A 17,821-nucleotide genomic window follows, 5' to 3' on the forward strand; every position below is an offset into this window, starting at 1 on the left:
GACAAAGTGTTGGAAGTGACTTGATGCATTTGGAGTTATTCATATTTGATGAATGGAATCAAGTCACGTGCTCAAGATGGCTATGCGCAAGTGTATATCAACATGTTGGCAACCTCACTTGATGAAGATTAAAAGACACCGCATCAATTCGAAAGAGATCAACTCAAAAGGTTTAAATTCGTTATACTTTTAAATTTGAGTTAATAGGAATGTCGTACTATTAATAGGGATGCATCATGTTGATAGATAATGTTTCATAAGTGCTCAAGCCAACCCATGTGAGTTTTGAGTGTTTGAGAGACAAAAGAGCTAACCAGTTTTTTGCTGGTCTAGCAATACCAGACATGTCCGGTATTTGCCCAGAAATGGTAATATTGTTGATCTTGGGTTGGTTCGTCGGGAATTCCGACGGTCGGGAGTTTCGGCAATGGTCGGGAGTTCCGACGTCTCATGATTAACTGATTTGGAGAGTTCACTGTGGTGGTCATACCGGATGTGTCGTGTCCGGTATGGACGGCTAGAGGCCAACGGCTAGTTTTCAAATGCCATGAGGGTCGGGAGTTCCGACGTGAGTCAGGAGTTTCGACGGTCGAGAGTTCCGACACCTCACACACTTTAACTCAGTTACCATAGTTTTCAAATGTGTTGAGGGTCGGGAGTTCCGATATGAGTCAGGAGTTTCGACAGTCAGAAGTTTCGGCATTCATCGGGAGTTTCGACGCCTCACAACGTTACTGTAACTTAGTTACCGTTGGTGCAGTGTAAGTCATACTGGACGTGTCCGGTATGCTATGACAACGGCTATAAAATGGCTAGTTTTTCTAAGGGGGCTATAAATACCCCCAAGCCTCCACCTTTGGAGGCTGCTAATTTTGCTGATACACATACACATTTTTGAGCCTTGCCAACTCTCCCAAACCCTCTCTTAGTGAGTGTGTGATCCAAATCGCAAAATCCATTTGTGGGTTAAGAGAGAATTTGAAAAAGAGAGCAAACCACCACTTGAGCACTTGTGCATATTATCTATTTTGTGATTTGCATTTGTTACTCTTGGACTCTTCGGTCCTAGACGACTAGGCATCGCCAGAGAGCACCCAAGAGATTGTTGTGTGCCTCGAAAAGTTTGTAATGGTCGATTCCGCCACGTCGGAATCAACTTGTCGGGGACCTAATACCGGGGTACCCCAGAAGATGGAACCAATAACCACCGAACGTTAAAAACTTCTGGACGCACAAGAGCGCCGTTTCGTCCCTTGTTCGAATGATAGGAGTTTGGTTCCGTCTCACTCGATGCCTTTGGGGTAGGCTCGGTCTCGCCCGAGGGCCGAGGGATAGACTCCGTCTCGCCCGACGCCTTTGTGGTGGCTCTGCCTCACCCAAGGGCTCAGGGCTAGTCTCCGTCTCGCCCGATGCCTTTAGGGCGGGCTCGGTCTCGCCCGAGGGCTGAGGGATAGATTTCGCCTCGCCCGACCCCAGAGGGGCAAGATCGGTCTCGCCCGAGAGATAGGGACTGGTCTCCGTTTCGCCCGACGGCAAGGAACGAGCCTCACCCTGCCCCATATCTAAAGACTGGATTCATCTTGCCCGACAACTTCTCCCCGTTCCCTCAAGATGATAGGTATAGGGCAAAGACAGGACGTTCGGGTCAACCAAGGCTCCAAGGACCATACCCTGTGCCCTGGCAGGAAAAGTACTGCCAGGGAATGACGGGACAGGAGCTTTAGACCCTTCCGAGCGCCGCAGAGCCCAAAAGGCTTTACTGGTGCATGCTCCTCGCCCTGTAGAGTTGTAGGCGCCGCCTTTAGCCCTGGGACACGGAACCCGATGAAGATATACGACAACTGCTACGCTCCAGAAAAGGATTTGCTATCTCCATGAACGACGGATATTCTGTCACCACGCTATGGACCCGAGGGAGCAGCGCCCGCTTACCGACCCCTCAGGTCCACCAAGTCAGAAGGCCTTGACCACGGCGTTACTCCAGACCTCGACCCCTCGTCCCTCTGACGAAGATTCACAGGAACCAGAAGGCGTGCGGAGCAAGGCTGGGAGAGGCTAATAAGTCAAAACCACTGTACTACAGCCCATACCCTACGCAGGGCAGCATTCTGTAATCAACCTGACATTCTACAGAAACATCGACAGTATTGTAGGTGCTTATCTTCCTTCGTACTCATCGGAATGAAGAACCAGGCCAGGTAGACGTGAGCCACAAGACTAAGTAGAGTACACATCCTAAACCCTCACCCTTGTAAAAGCCAGCCCTTTCCTCTATAAAAGGGGATGCGCTTCCTCCATCAAAGGGACGGACTTTGAACCGAACAAGAAGACTCACATACACATAGTCAAGCTGCTACGAAGCTTTTGACCTCCTTTCAACCCTTCCATCAGAGACTTGGGACCAGTCCCTCTCTCGATCGTTTGTACCCCTTACTACAGACCGTTCACGGTGCTAATAACACGAGCAGCAACAAACTAGACGTAGGGACATTCAGCCCGAACCAGTATAAATCTTGTGTCCTTTAGCACACCATCCGAGCCTAACGTGTATTACTATAAATTTACTTGCCGGTGCTCGTACGAAACACCGACAGTTGGCGCGCCAGGTAGGGGAGCTTTGCGCGTTCTAGAAAAGGCCTCAGATGGCCACCCACGCAATCAGCTGGGTCCTGGGAGCACACGTGTGTTTCGGCGACCTAGATTTCATCATCACACTAGGAGGAGAGCTGGCGCTGACTCACACAGCCGCCTCGTCTCTCCCTTCCATCGACCTCAGCCGTCTTAGGCTTGAGGGCCCACCGGGCAACTCCCTTGGACCCCAGTCATCAAGGGAGGTCACGCACAACGTCACTCTGTGTCTGGAAGGTCCCATACGGAGCGCCTCGACAGCGTTTCTGTTCGGTCTCCACAACGCTGCGGCGACCATTGGCCACCCTCTGGCACTACGTGTGGTTCAGTCACCCACGGACATCGAGTTCATGGGGGTGATTGAGCATGATACGGAGACCCTCTACGGGCTCCTCAACGAGGAACCAGGATCATTCTCTAGCTTGGATTCTAGTAGGGGGAGCCACCACCCTTCCTGGGAATGCTTCATGATGCAGACCCCCGAGGGTCACGTCGAAAGTGTCCCTGGGGAAGAGGTCACCCCTCCAAACAACCCTGACGGCAAATCCGGGGAAGAGACGACTGCCCCATCTCACCTAAGGATGGAGCAGCTAAGGGCTCGTCAGCAAGAGATCGATGAGGCCGGGCAAGGGCTCGTCCGGCAGTACGCGGACATCAATCGCGAGATTGAACGCCGCAAAGACGGGGGGCGCGCGCGCCACGGCCCGCACCGTACACCAAAGGATCCTCACCGACGATGGGACCCTTCCTCACTTTGCCTGAGCTAGCCAGAACATCACCGCAGCAACCGCCTTGCTGCATGGCCTTCTAGGGCCGCGACGTTCGAGGATCATCGCACCCGCCGAGAAATTCGCACGTTGCTCGAGCGTGCGGCAGCGCAGCAGGCAGAAAGTTCATTGTCCCGACGATGCGAACCCGACAGCAGCTAGTGCACGCCCTCAGTGCGTCCCACCAGGGACGCATCCATTCACCAAACACCGCCAGGCGGCAGGCAACCTTCCGCCGTCCTAGTACATCAACGCCTCGGCCATGGCCGCGACGTACGTAGCATCATCGACGCTCGGAAATGCGCCCACGGCGACGATGGAGAAGCAGCACGCCGTGGCTACCATCCCCGACGTTGCGGATGCTACGACGGCAACGAGGACCGAAGCCCGAGCCCCGGCCTGCCAGGTCCTCAGGCCTTCGGTCGGCACATCCTCAACGCCGTGTTCCCCCTAAGGTATCGACCACCTACTAACATCCCTAAATATTCTGGCGAAACAAATCCTAGGCTTTGGCTCGAAGACTATCGGCTTGCATGTCAGGCCGGTGGTGCGAGTGATGACTATTTCATTATTCGCAATCTCCCGCTGTTCTTGACCGATTCGGCGCGAGCATGGCTAGAGCACCTACCGTCTAATGTCATTCAGAGTTGGACTGATCTAACGGAGATCTTTGTGGGCAACTTCCAGGGCACGTACAAATGCCCTAGAAACCCATGGGACCTCAAGAACTACCGCCAGAAGGCCGATGAAACCCTTCGCGGGTACATCCGGTGCTTCTCTCGACAGTGCAACGAGCTCCCTAATGTCGCCGACGCCGACGTAATAGGAGCCTTTCTGTCCGGGACAACCTGCGAATCCCTGGTCCACAAGCTAGGACACAGGGGCCCGCAGACTACCAAGGAACTCTTGGACATCGCCACCAGTCACGCCTCTGGAGAGGAGGCGGTCGGAGCTGTCTTTGATCGCTCTGACGGAAAGATGAGTCGGGACGAGGACACCGGCAAAGGCGCCTCCAACCGTCCCGCCAAAAGGAAAAATAAGAAGCAACGGCGCGACAACTCGCTAGTGGCTGCTGCCAACCGCAAAGGTGGTCGGAAGCCCACGGAGGGCAATCCGAACCACTTCGAGAAAATGCTCGAGGGGCCATGCCCAAACCACGCCTTCCTGGCCAAGCATCTATATAAGGATTGCGGCCTCATGCACAAATACTTGTCCGGGGGCCTTAACAAAGGGGAGCAGGGGAAGGAGCCTGTTCCTGCCACAGATGACGCAGAGGAGAAGGACGATGCCTTCCCAACACTGACTGGTGCCCTCATGATCTTCGGAGGATCGACGGTCTATGACTCCAAGCGTCGCTAGAAGCTCACGCGCCGCGAAGTCTATACAGCCAGACCAGCCACGCCAGCCTTCCTCCGGTGGTTGGAGTCCACCATAACCTTCGACCGGACCGACCATTCAGATGCCATCCCACATCCGGGAAGGTACCCGCTTGTCATCGATCCGATCGTCGGACCTAAGCGGCTCACGAAAGTACTGATGGACAGAGGCAGCAGCCTCAACATCATGTACGCCAAGACGCTCGACGAGATGGGCGTCGATCGAATGAACCTCCACCCCATCCAAGCGCCTTTCCATGGAGTTGTGCCTGGTAGGCAGGCTATGCCACTGGGGCAGATCGATCTGCCCGTCACTTTCGGGGATCGGTCCAATTACCGGACCGAGACCCTCATCTTCGACGTAGTGGGGTTCCCGGGGACTTTCCACGCCATCTTGGGACGACCATGCTATACGAAGTTCATGGCCGTCCCCAATTATACATACCTTAAGCTGAAGATGCCGGGTCGCCGCGGGGTCATCACCATCGGCACCTCCTTCCAGCGTGCTTACGAGTGCGAAGTCGAATGCTGCGGACACGCATCCGCAGTCATCGCCTCCAAAGAGCTCACCAGAAGCCCGATGGCTCGCACGATGCGCCAAATCCTTCGTTCTTGTAGAGGGCGAACTCTACAAACGGAGTCACACCAGGATTCTGCAACTCTGTATCCCTGGTGAACAGGGAAAACTCCTGCTGGGCGACATCCACGGCGGAGTATGTGGTCATCATGCTGCACCAAGAACCTTGGTTGGGAATGCATTCCGACAAGGTTTCTACTGGCCCACCGCTGTAGCCGATGCCGAGCAAATTGTACGCACCTGCGAAGGGTGCTAGTACTACACTCGGCAAACACACCTCCTAGCCTAGGCTCTCCAGATGATCCCCATCACGTGGCCCTTCGCGGTCTGGGGGCTCGACTTGGTTGGGCCACTCAAAAAGGCACCCGGGGGCTTCACCCACCTGCTTGTCACCATAGACAAGTTTACAAAATGGATTGAAGCTCGACCAATATCCACGATCAAATCCGAGCAAGCGGTGCTATTTTTCCTCGACATCACCCACCGCTTTGGAGTACCAAACTCCATCATCATAGACAACGACACACAGTTCACCGGCAGAAAATTCGTTCGATTATGTGATGAACAACACATCCGAATCGATTGGGCAGCCATCGCACACCCCCGGACGAACGGGCAGGTCGAGCGCGCAAACGGCATGCTCCTTCAAGGCCTCAAACCTAGAATTTTCAACCGGTTGAACAAGTTCAGCGCACGCTGGCTCGCTGAGCTCCTGGCCATGCTCTGGAGCCTAAGGACAACTTCTAGCCGGGCCACCGGCTACACACCCTTCTTCATGGTCTACGGTTTCAAGGCCGTTCTTCCAACGGACCTTGACTATGGAGCGCCAAGAATCAGAGCATACGATGAACAGAGAGCCGAGGCATCCTACCAAGACACCATGGACCAGCTAGAAGAAGCCCGCGACGTCGCCCTCCTCCGTTCGGCTAAGTACCAGCAGGCGTTGCGACGGTACCATAGCTGACGGGTGCAGGGTTGAGCCTTCAACATCGAAGACCTCATCCTCTATCTTGTGCAGAGCAACAAGGACCGCCACAAACTCTCCCCACCCTAGGAAGGGCCCTACGTCGTCACGGAAGTACTTCATCTAGGCGCCTACCGGTTGAAAACCATCAACAGTGAGGTCTTCACCAATGCCTAGAACATTGAGCAGCTACGTCGTTTTTATCCTTAAAATAAGCATATACTCTTCCTTATCAGTTTTTATCATAACAAAACCCCAATCCTTAGTGACTTCCGACCCCTGCAAATCGCGAGGGGCCAGACCTCACTCAGGGGCTGGCATGTGATCATAACATATGACATATGTAATACAAGTATTACGCTTGCAAAAACCTCCTCTGTTATATTTACAAAAATTCCCTAAGTTTTCCATTCGTCTCATAACGAGTCCTAAGGGCTAAGATTTTGGGAACCAATTCTGAATATAACTGGTAGGACTGCGGGACACCCATGCCCCAGCGGCTGCAATCTCTTTGCTCACCAGCTCAATCAGAATTAGTTCGCCCACGTTCCTAGTTTCTTATGACTTAGACCATGAGAAGGGTCGGAAAGCACTAAAATCATTTCCACAAAAAGGAGAAAGATAAAAAATTGCTTGCCATAGGCAAAAGATGAAAATTTGTTCATTTTTTGCGCAAATTCATCACTTACAAAGTGATTTCATTACAAAAAGGAATAATATACTTGTAAATTCAGAGGACTGTTTACTCGGGGGCTTCCCCACAAAGTTATTCAATTACAGTCTCTGCTTAGCTCTACTGCAAGTACTGCTACGGTCACCGCGCCATGCTCTCCATCGGCGATGCCCGTGGTGTGTACACGGGCTAGCTCGTCTACTGCGGTCACCGCACCATGCTCTCCATCAATGATATCCTGCCGCTTCGTGGGATCCTCGAAGGCGCCATCATCTGTAACGCCTCCGCCGGGGCGTCCGAGGACTACGCCATCGTCGTTAGCCGCGACCCCGATGGCGACGCCTTCGCCAGGGCATCCGAGGACTACGCCATCGTCACCAGCCACCACCCTGACAACGGCATAAAGGCAGGAAACGCCTCCCGCCGAAGGAGGAGCACAGCGAACGACGGCGCAGTCGACGACGTACGAGGCCCACCGGCGTCTCTTCTCCTTCGGCAGCAGCGACTCCTCGGCAAGGGTGACACGCACCATCTCATCTACGCTGGATAACCTCTGGCTCGACATCACGCTCCAGATTCACGAGTGAATTTGTGAGTTTTATCTCTCTCTGGCATTACTCTTCCTCACTCAGGAACCGCCGCGACACACGGACGCATTCGGCGGAAAGGAAGAAGAAGGAGAGATAGCGGCTCAGAGGCAGAAGGGGAGGTGGGATGAGAACTCCCCTCCACCTCCCTATTTAAAGAGGAGGCGCTGTAGCTAAGGAAAGGCGAAAGGTTGGACGAAAAACCCTCTCTCTTCCCCTCTTTAAATACGAAATCAATGCTGATTGATACCTAAGGGGACACGCCGGAACTGACGGGACATGCCCCGGTCGACGAGGCGTCCCCCCTTGGTCAAACTAAACACTACCTGGGTATGGCCCGCCACTGACCCGCTCTAGACGCGGCAATTAAGGCACCCACATAGGTAGACAACCCTTCGCCTCCCCATGCGGGACCACGGGACGATCCGACGATAGGACCTTTTAGATCTCCTGGGTCGGCCATTCGGCCCAGAAGAGACGACGAACGAACGTCCAAAGAAAGATAAGCATCTCTGCCTTCTTACTTTACGCGTTAAAATTCATTCTCGGGCTTCCGACCCCATCAAAACGGCAGAAACACAAACATCACTCGGGGGCTACCGAGGATGTCTACGAATCTAGACATCCTCCTCACCCAACCCCCTCCGTACACTTGAAACTAAGGATGCAAAATACGGGCATAAAACTTTGAGTAAAACTGGACGAACTAGCAGACCCTACGCCTCGGTAGCTACGGTGTTTCTGTTCGCCAGAAAAATCATGCTCAACACCCCTCGCGTCTCCAGCTTCGACGTCCGCCTTCTCAAGAAGGGTTAGGAGGGGTCTACCTACAGAATCTCCCCCAAAGGAGAAGCTATTAGGTTGCCCAAGTTAATTAAATGGCTCGGAACGCCACCGAGATACGAAAAACAAAGAATAGCGATTCTTATGCAGGTTACTCCAACCTCATCGCAAACATCAGGGTCCGAACCCCGCATGGACACATCTAGTATGAGCTTTTCGTCACTCATACCGCCAAGGTAACGTTACCGACCCCGCCTTCATTTCAATTATATTATACATATGCAAAACATCCCAACGCTTCGTGTCGCATCACGAAACGGCCATCACCTCATTCGATATAGGCGGCCACAGGCCGAGGTTCGAAGGTCGGCCCGTGAAGGGCTCGAGGCCGCCTCATGCCAAACAGAGCCAGGGAGAAATAACTGAGACAAGCCCCAGCGGCCCTGCCTAAACCCGCTCAGAAGCGGACAGGGACGTCTCAACCTTTTCTCGTTCGATTCTAACCCCGAGCCAAACCCACAGAATCTTCATCGAGGAGAGGCCATCGGGCCCCCTGAGCCTATCGAACGGCTCGGGCATCTACCGGGAGGCGGGTTAAGAAATTGTGGAGTGCCACCAGAGGGCTCTGTCGACCCCATCAGCAAATGATGGACCCAGATTCCACACGAACGTACCCGTTAGTGAGCTCGTTGAGCGCGATACTCGAGCCGTCGAGGCAAGTGTCGTTTACTCAGCCCCTCCGATTACGAAAATCGAGGACGAGGTAACACACAAATTACGGCCAACCCCTGTTAGACCCTGACAAGGCCCGGGGACTCGAGCCTATCAATACAGGGACACAGGTTCGAAGGCCCCACCTTGCCGAGCCCATAGAGTCCTCAGTTGGGGATTTCTGTTGGAAGACAGGGCGGGGAATATTGCAATGCCATCCAAAGACTTCGTCGACCCTGTCACCAAAACCACAGTTGCGATCTCCAGTAACCCCCGACCCCAGCAAATGTAGGGGGTCGGACCTTACTCAGGGGCTAGTTAAGGTACGGCTACCTCCCTTCTTTCTTTCAAAACAATTTCCTCGCATCAAGACCAGCGGCAAGATTCGGGGGAACAGATTGGTAAGATCGCAAAAAATCAAACAAAACGAAATTACGACGCAAAATCATGAAACCGCGTCCAGACTCGAAAATACCGACGCTTGTCCACATATTACATATAAGTTGTTCTCAAAATTATTTGACTAACTACTTCCGCGAAGGGAGAACCATTTCTTTCAGACTATCCGCCAGGTTTTTCACAAGGGGAGCGACCATCTTCTCCATTTCTTCTAGCTCTTCATCCTCATAGGTGGATGGGAAACCTTTGCTCATCACCTTCAGGTTGATTTCCTTCTCGTAATGAGCATGGGCGACGGTGAAGGCCTGGGTGATCCCGGCGTGAAAAGCACTCTCCTCAAGCTGGCCCACCCGAGCCGTGATACCTGCGGCATGAGTAGCGAGCGGGCTGGTCTCCACCGGCTCCACCACCTTCAGGGAATTAAGGACCACCCCGACCGTAGCTTGCAGAAGATCGTGCTCATCGCTTTCAACCTAAAGGGTCCTTCGTGCATGGGCAACCTCTTTTTCCAGCTTGACGGAGACGTTTTCGGCGCTCAACCTTCGGCTCACCGCGTCACCGAGCTCCGCCCGGAGAGAGCGGACCACCTCGATGTCCTCGTCCACCTTCTGCTGAAGGGCCATGGCCCTACTCTCGGCCTTCCGCCGGAGGTCCCGCTCCATCTCCAGCTCCTTTAGGACTTCGCCGGCCTTCTCATTAGTCGCGGCATTCCTCTGTAGCAGCTCGTCTCGCTCCTTTTGGAGCCTGGCGATCTCCTCCCCATCTAGCTTGGACCTCGCCGACAAATCCTTGAACATCCCATGGGCCTCCTCCGCATCTTGACGCGCCTGGGCCTCCCGCTCCTGGGTGGCAGCAAGCTGTGCGGCCATATCTGCTCGCAGCCGGGCCTCCTCGGAGAGGCGATCCCACTCCGCCTTCTACTCGCGGAGGAATCAGGATTTATGCTGGCTACGAGCAACAAGAACCTAAAGAGGAAGAAGACTGGTATCAGAAATGCGAAAACACAAAAACATGCGAAGAAAGAAGAAAATCAAGCGAATACCTGTGTAGTAGGAACAACAATTTCACGCAGGGCTCCTCTAGCCTGGTCTAGGGCCTCCAGCATGGTCGAAATTCCAATGTCAAGACCCTCCTGCTCCATGCTCTCGGAATGATCATCGAGCAAGAAAAGAGCTAACGTTGGGTCCTGAGCGGCCATCCACTGAAGCGGCGGCTCCCCCCGCGCGGGGGAGCAGCTTCCTCCCAACAAAGGGGCCGGGGGCGGCTCCCTCCTGACCCTATGCGGCACCACCGCCGTGCTCGAGGACCCTCCGACTAGACCCTCTTCCATCTGGGCCGCTTCGAGTGCCACGGGCGGATCCACCTGGGCCCCCGGTGGCGCGGATTGCACTACGCCCTCGAGCGCCACCACGGCCGCACCCGGCTAATCCTGGCTTGGCGCGGTCACGACCACCTCCACCGGTGGTATGCGGCCCTCGGCCGGCTGTACCACATCTGCCATGGAGGAAGCCGCCTGCTCGGTAACCTCCGTGGGCGTGGGTGCCACCACAGACGCCATCGGGTTGGCCAACGCAGACCCAATGTCGGCACCACTCTTGCCCGAAACAGGGGTGACGCCAGGCGACGTCATCTGTCCCGCTTGAATGGCGAGACTCTTCTTAGGCGCTAGCCCCAGGGGGTGACCCGTCCGCAAGAACCTACACAAAGGTAATAACCATTAGCTTAAAATAGAATAGAAATAAAAATAAAATGAGGGTGTCAAGAATGGGATCAGCAGCTCACGTTGACGTCCTCGGCCGGCGGAAGCGTTTTGGGGACGGATCCCCAGATCCCTGCCCCGACTCGTCTGGGCAGGACTGTTTCGAGCCTGCCCCCTGCTCTGGGGCAGGGGGGCTCACCTCGTGGGGCGCGGCACCAGAGCCGCTCCCCTCCATCGTCTCATGGGGCGCGGCACCAGAGCCACCCCCCTCCACCATCACCATGGGGTCGGTAGCAGCAGGCCCACCTTCCCCCATCCACCGATCCTCGACCGGCACGCCGTGCGAAGCGGCGGACTCTCCGGCCTCCACCGACCCACTTCCCTCCGCGTGGAATGGGAAGGGTCCCAGCATGGACGGGTGGGCACTCGTCAGCGTGTCCTCGTCCTCCAGGACGCCCCAATCCACGTCGACGACTACCTCATTGTCATCATCATCATCGTCATCGTCGTCATCACTGCTCACGTCCTCTCCCTGATCCCGTGCCTCCTGCTTCAGTCGTTTCGCCTTCTTCTTCTGCTCCCTTGCTTTCTTGTCCCGCTCGGCCACGAGTCGATTCACCGCCGCCACGGCCTTGTCCATTGACAGCGAAACCGGACTATCTTTGAAGACTAGCCCCCTCGGCTGGTCCCAATGTCGCAAAAGCAAGTATAAAAAATGGAGATTTAGAAAAAAGAGAGAGCACGGGAGAAGAGGGCTTACAAATTCAAGGAACCCAGGTTCCGGCCGCATTGGGGGATGTCCGGGCACCGGATACACAATGTCGAGGACGCTGCCTGTGGAATCCTTCGTCGGCTCCGTCTCCTCCTTAATGCGCTGCGCCACTTCTGAGAAGGGGAGCGCCTCATCAACGAGCACCGTCCCCTCGAACGACATCCCAGGTATCATCTGATGCAGGGGAAGCACGCGCGCCATCAGTGGCGCCACCCTCCTCGCATGATAGGCGCCGATAATCCCTGTCCCCTTTACGCCCCGTTCCTTCAGGGCTTGGAGGGCGGAAAGAAGATCGGCGAGGTGTTTCTTGTCTTTGTACTGGATGCCCCAAGCCCACAACTCTAGAGCCTTTTCAATAAGGCGCCCGGTATACCTCGGCAGGGTGGCACTCACATCATCCCTGACATAAAATCATTACGAGTGCCATCCCTTGTTGGAGGTTGCCAGACGCATGGACGGGTAACCCTTCGACCGGTTATGGCGTAGATGAACGCTGGCACATCCCATCGGCACGCTCACATCCTTCCCCCCAACCTTCTTCTTCGACAAACTAATGGTAAATAAATACCACCACAGATCAAAGTGGGGATCGATCCCTAGGAAACCCTCGCACAGGGCAACAAACGCCGCCATATGCTGAACCCCATTCGGGGTTAGATGCTGCAGCTCCACCTCATAATAATCCAGCAGCCCCCGAAGGAATCTATGCGTGGGTACCGCGAATCCCCGCTCATGGAAGATGGTGAAAGAGACGACATACCCTTCAGGCGGCACCGGCTCATCCTCGTCGCCAGGTAGCAGCCACTCCTAGACGGCGGACAATGGGCAGAGAAGGCCACGGCGGACGAGGCCCTCCAAACGCCGTGAGGTGATGCTAGATCTGCCCCACAACTCCATTAAAGCGATTGGGGAGAAGGGCAGGCGCGAGCTTGACGGCGGCTGCAACACGAACGCAAGCCGGTCGACGGTGGCGATGCGGGCGCAGGAGGCTGGGGCGATTGGCGGTGGATGTTTCAGAACACAAAGGCAGGGGAGCGAAATACGGAACCTTGGGGGCGAACCCCGTGGTTTTATAGAGGTGACGGACGCGAGAAGGGCAACCGTCCGCCTTGATCTCTGGGCTTGCCACGCGCACCACCGCGTCACGTCGTAGGACACGCGCCCGCAGTCCCTATCCTCCTACCCAAAAATCACGGCGGACGGTTCGCCTTCCCCAGGCGAATCCGGACTCTCTACCCACCTGGGAAACGCAAGCCACGAAGACCTTTTCTCTCTTTGGCCCACCTAAGGCCCAAAAACTTGGCAATTGGCCCAACTAGGGACGGGTCCACGAATAATCCAAAATCAAGGGCGCAAGCATTACGGAGGTCTCGATCCATGGTCGAGCCCCGGCTAGGTCAGCCCTGAATAAAATCCCCGCGAACGGGATACCACGACCCCCTCGGAAAAACATCTAGTTAACGAAAAACTAAGTCCTTTAGCCTTACCCGCGAAGGGACCAATACAACCCCCCGGGCGACTCTACTCGAATCACCCAGGGGCTCGGGGGCTACACCCATCGGGTGCGCTCGCGCGCACCCATCGGCAAAGTAACTTCGATGAAATCAAAAAACACCCTCTAGGCGGTTCTGCTCGAATCATCTAGAGGCTCAGGGGCTACTGTCGGGGACCTAATACCGGGGTACCCTAGAAGGTGGAACCAATAACCACCGAACGTTAAAAACTTTTGGACACATAAGAGCACCGTTTCGTCCCTTGTTCGAATGACAGGAGTTTGGTTCCGTCTCGCCCGACGCCTTTGGGGCAGGCTCGGTCTCGCCCGAGGGCCGAGGGATAGACTCCGTCTCACCTAACGCCTTTGTGGTGGCTCTGCCTCGCCCGAGGGCTCAGGGCTAGTCTCCGTCTCGCCCGACACCTTTAGGGCGGGCTCGGTCTCGCCCGAGGGCTGAGGGATAGATTCCACCTCGCCCGAGAGATAGGGACTGGTCTCCATTTCGCCCGACGACAAGGAACGAGCCTCACCCTGCCCCATATCTAAAGACTGGATTCATCTTGCCTGACAACTTCTCCCCGTTCCCACAAGATGATAGGTATAGGGCAAAGACAGGACGTTCGGGTCAACCATGGCTCCAAGGACCATACCCTACGCCCTGGCAGGAAAAGTACTGCCAGGGAATGACGGGACAGGAGCTTTAGACCCTTCTGGGCGCCGCAGAGCCCGAAAGGCTTTACAGGTGCGTGCTCCTCGCCCTGTAGAGTTGTAGGTGCCGCCTTTAGCCCTGGGACACGGAACCCGACGAAGATATACGACAACCGCTACGCTCCAGAAAAGGATTTGCTATCTCCACGAACGACGGATATTCTGTCACCACGCTATGGACCCAAGGGAGCGGCGCCCGCTTCCCGACCCCTCAGGTCCACCAAGTCAGAAGGCCTTGACCACGGTGTTACTCCGGACCCCGACCCCTCGTCCCTCCGACGAAGACTCACAGGAACCAGAAGGCGTGCGGAGCAAGGCTGGGAGAGGCTAATAAGTCAAAACCACTGTACTACATCCCATACCCTGCGCAGGGCAGCATTCTGTAATCAACATGACATTATACAGAGACATCGACAGTATTGTAGGCGCTTATCTTCTTTCATAATCATTGGAATGAAGAATCAGGCCAGGTAGACGTGAGCCACAAGACTAAGTAGAGTACACATCCTAAACCCTCACCCTTGTAAAAGACAGCCCCTTCCTCTATAAAAGGGGATGCGCTTCCTCCATCAAAGGGACGGACTTTGAACCGAACAAGAAGACTCACATACACATAGTCAAGCTGCTACGAAGCTCTTGACCTCCTTTCAACCCTTCCATCAGAGACTTGGGACCAGTCCCTCTCTCGATCTTTTGTACCCCTTACTACAGACTGTTCACGGTGCTAATAACACGAGCAGCAACAAACTGGACGTAGGGACATTCAACCCGAACCAATATAAATCTTGTGTCCTTTAGCGCACCATCCGAGCCTAACGCGCATTACTATAAATTTACTTGCCGGTGCTCGTACAAAACACCGACACAACTAGTGGAAGGAGGAAAAGGAGTTGGAAAAGACTCCGGCTAGAGTGACCTTCGTGGTACCCTTTAGGGCTGACCTTCGCTGGGTCGCCCGCAGCCCCCTCAACGGAGAGTAGGACTTGAACGAGTCCGAACTTCGGTAAAACAAATATTGTGTCTCAATTCATATTTCATTCGATATTTATGTTGCTCTAGCTCTTGTGCAGGTTCTTTGTGTATATTGTCATCTCCAATAGATACCTGCAGTTTGATTTGAAGATAGAAATCGAAAGGAGCAAGTTTGGGGCTGCTCTGTAGAAATCGTGTGTACCGGACACGTCCGGTATTTCCTACCTGTGCTGAAAATATTTATTCTCTATTCTAACTTTGTGTTGCAGGGTTGTAGCTTCTACATATATTCTTTATACCTTTTATGCCCTGTGTCTAACTTGTGAGGGGTGATATTACTCTTTATTTGAAGTTTCAATTTTGGAAACTCCCTTTACTAATTATTTCCGCATTTAAAGGTGTTAATTTTCAGAAACGCCTATTCACGCCCTCTAGGCGGCATCCTAGGTCCTTTCACTGCCACAATGCAACCGTGCTCAAAACATCTTCTCTACTTCGGCCTAATACCGGAGGTGGTTTTGTGGGGGTGGGGGGGGGGTAGAAACGAATATCTGAATGAAAAACGAAATTACTTGCGTATACATTTAGAGTTCGATTAGGATTTTTAAAAAATTGTGATACTTTAACTAAAATTTGAAAATCTTATCTGAATGAAAAACGAAATTACTTGCATATACATTTATCCGAGGTCACTGTTAGGATAAAATATCACGAAATTTTGAGCCCTTGCCCACCCACGTTAAAAAAAGCAAAACATGCTTTCCAAAAAACAAACGTATAAAAGAAATGTAGAATTGGTTGACATACTTATACTGGTCTTGGATTGGAGTTGGTTCTTTTACATAGAGTTAAATTAAGGTGAAAGAGGGAACCTTGTGCTCCCCACTCACCTTGGTACACTATATTACTCATAAAAAGAAAACCAACCATTTCTTCGAACATTTGAAACTGGGTGTTTGAACTAAGAAATATAATATGGAGTAAGTGTTAAGTGAGAGGCGAGTCTCAGACTCACCTAGAGCAGTGTTCGGCTAGTATGAATTTTCACTGTTCATGCTGAAAAACACTGTTCATGCTGAAACATTGTGAGAGAAAAACACTGCTCCGACTGACTGAAAAAAGAAACCGAATAAGTCAGCTTGTAGCTCAGCCGCACACTGCCCTAGTTGCGAATCAATACAGTCAAATTAATGCATGGACGCCTTAGTTCTCAGTGTTCAAACAGTGTCTTCAGAGCTAGTAAATTTTCAGTTTTCAAAGAACGTGGAATTAAACTTACATGATGTGTCCCCTCCGATTAATAAACAGTATATCAAAACGGGCAAAATAACGGCTACATATATCCATCTATTGACTCGATCGGCCTCTGGCGCGCTTAACCGCGTGTGCATCAGGGTTACAGCTAATAAAAATAGTAACATTTGTCGTCGATGGCATCGCGTGCATGCAGGATGAGAGACATTTGGAATCTGGACACCAAAACCAATCTAGACTTAGACTAGCTAGCAGAGTCTACTCTACTCTGATCTGTATATACGTACACAATCAGCCTGTTCGATGGTTGATTTCTAGGCTGATAAGTCTGATTAGTGCTAGTTTATTGTGAGAAAAAAATATTGTATCATGACTGATAAGCCCTGGCTGAAATCAACCAGCGAACAAACAGACTGAATATATATTTTGATAAGAGTCTACTCCACCGTGATTATTAAGAAGCAAGTTCACACGTACGATAGGGGGTCTAAACATCGATCGGTTGAGCTGTCACAACTGCAGGATACGCGCGCAATGGTACTTTCAATGCAGAAATTATCATAGTTTCTATAGACATTAATTATACTGTCACCTAAGTGTTTTGCTGATGTGGCAAGATAGTTATTGAAGAGAGACCAAAAATCATAGAAACCAGGTCTAAGTTAGAAATCATGTCTACATGAGAACCAAGACATGAAGGAATGTGATTGGTAGAGAATAGATAGAGAATGTATGTGATTGGATAGAAAATTGTACTATAAAAACTATCCATTGAGACCATGATTTTTATACGCAGTGTTCGTAGAAATTAAGGGGGTGTTTGGTTCCTACAGGAAAATTTTAGTCCCTGTCCCATCGGATGTTTGGACACATGTATGAAGTATTAAATATAGACGAAAAAATAACTAATTGCACAGATTGTGGCTAATTTGCGAGACGAATTTTTTAAGCCTAATTAGTCCATGATCTGACAATGTGGTGCTACAGTAAATATGTGTTAATGGCGGATTAATTAGGCTTAATAAATTCGTCTCGTAAATTAGTCTCCATCTATGTAATTAGTTTTATAATTAACTCATATTTAGTTCTCCTAAATAGCATCCGAATGTCCGATGTGACATGGACTAAAATTTAGTCCATGAAACCAAACACCCCTAATATGTATACGTATAGTTTCTAGTACTGTGACTGCCCTGAACAAGCAAATTCCCGTGCTCCGTGTTCCAAAGCATCGATCGATGAGATTGAGACGTGTGATCTCGGCCACTGGTTCATAATAGCACGTGGCGTCGTGCGTGGCGGGCATGCATGCGGTGAACTCCACACGCCGCGTACTTGCACAGCTTTCAAGAGCTGGCTGTCCCGTGACTGTGACTGTGAGGCTGTGCCTGCAGTCAGCGTGCGAGCGTGTGCATGTGAAGCGTCCACTTCATAGAAACTTCGTCGGTGATCCATCCGG

The 17,821-nt window shown here is 52.6% G+C and overlaps 1 protein-coding gene across 1 annotated transcript; it reads left to right on the top strand.

Moving 5' to 3' along the window:
* The first annotated feature begins 7,202 nt into the window (after positions 1–7,202).
* Positions 7,203–7,535, top strand: LOC136524736 (large ribosomal subunit protein uL2x-like). The gene has a single exon (XM_066517993.1). The coding sequence runs from the start codon at positions 7,203–7,205 to the stop codon at positions 7,533–7,535; it is 333 nt and encodes a 110-aa protein (XP_066374090.1).
* Positions 7,536–17,821: the final 10,286 nt, after the last annotated feature.

The sequence above is a fragment of the Miscanthus floridulus genome, chromosome 18 (genome assembly GCF_019320115.1).
Source record: "Miscanthus floridulus cultivar M001 chromosome 18, ASM1932011v1, whole genome shotgun sequence".
NCBI lineage: Eukaryota > Viridiplantae > Streptophyta > Magnoliopsida > Poales > Poaceae > Miscanthus > Miscanthus floridulus.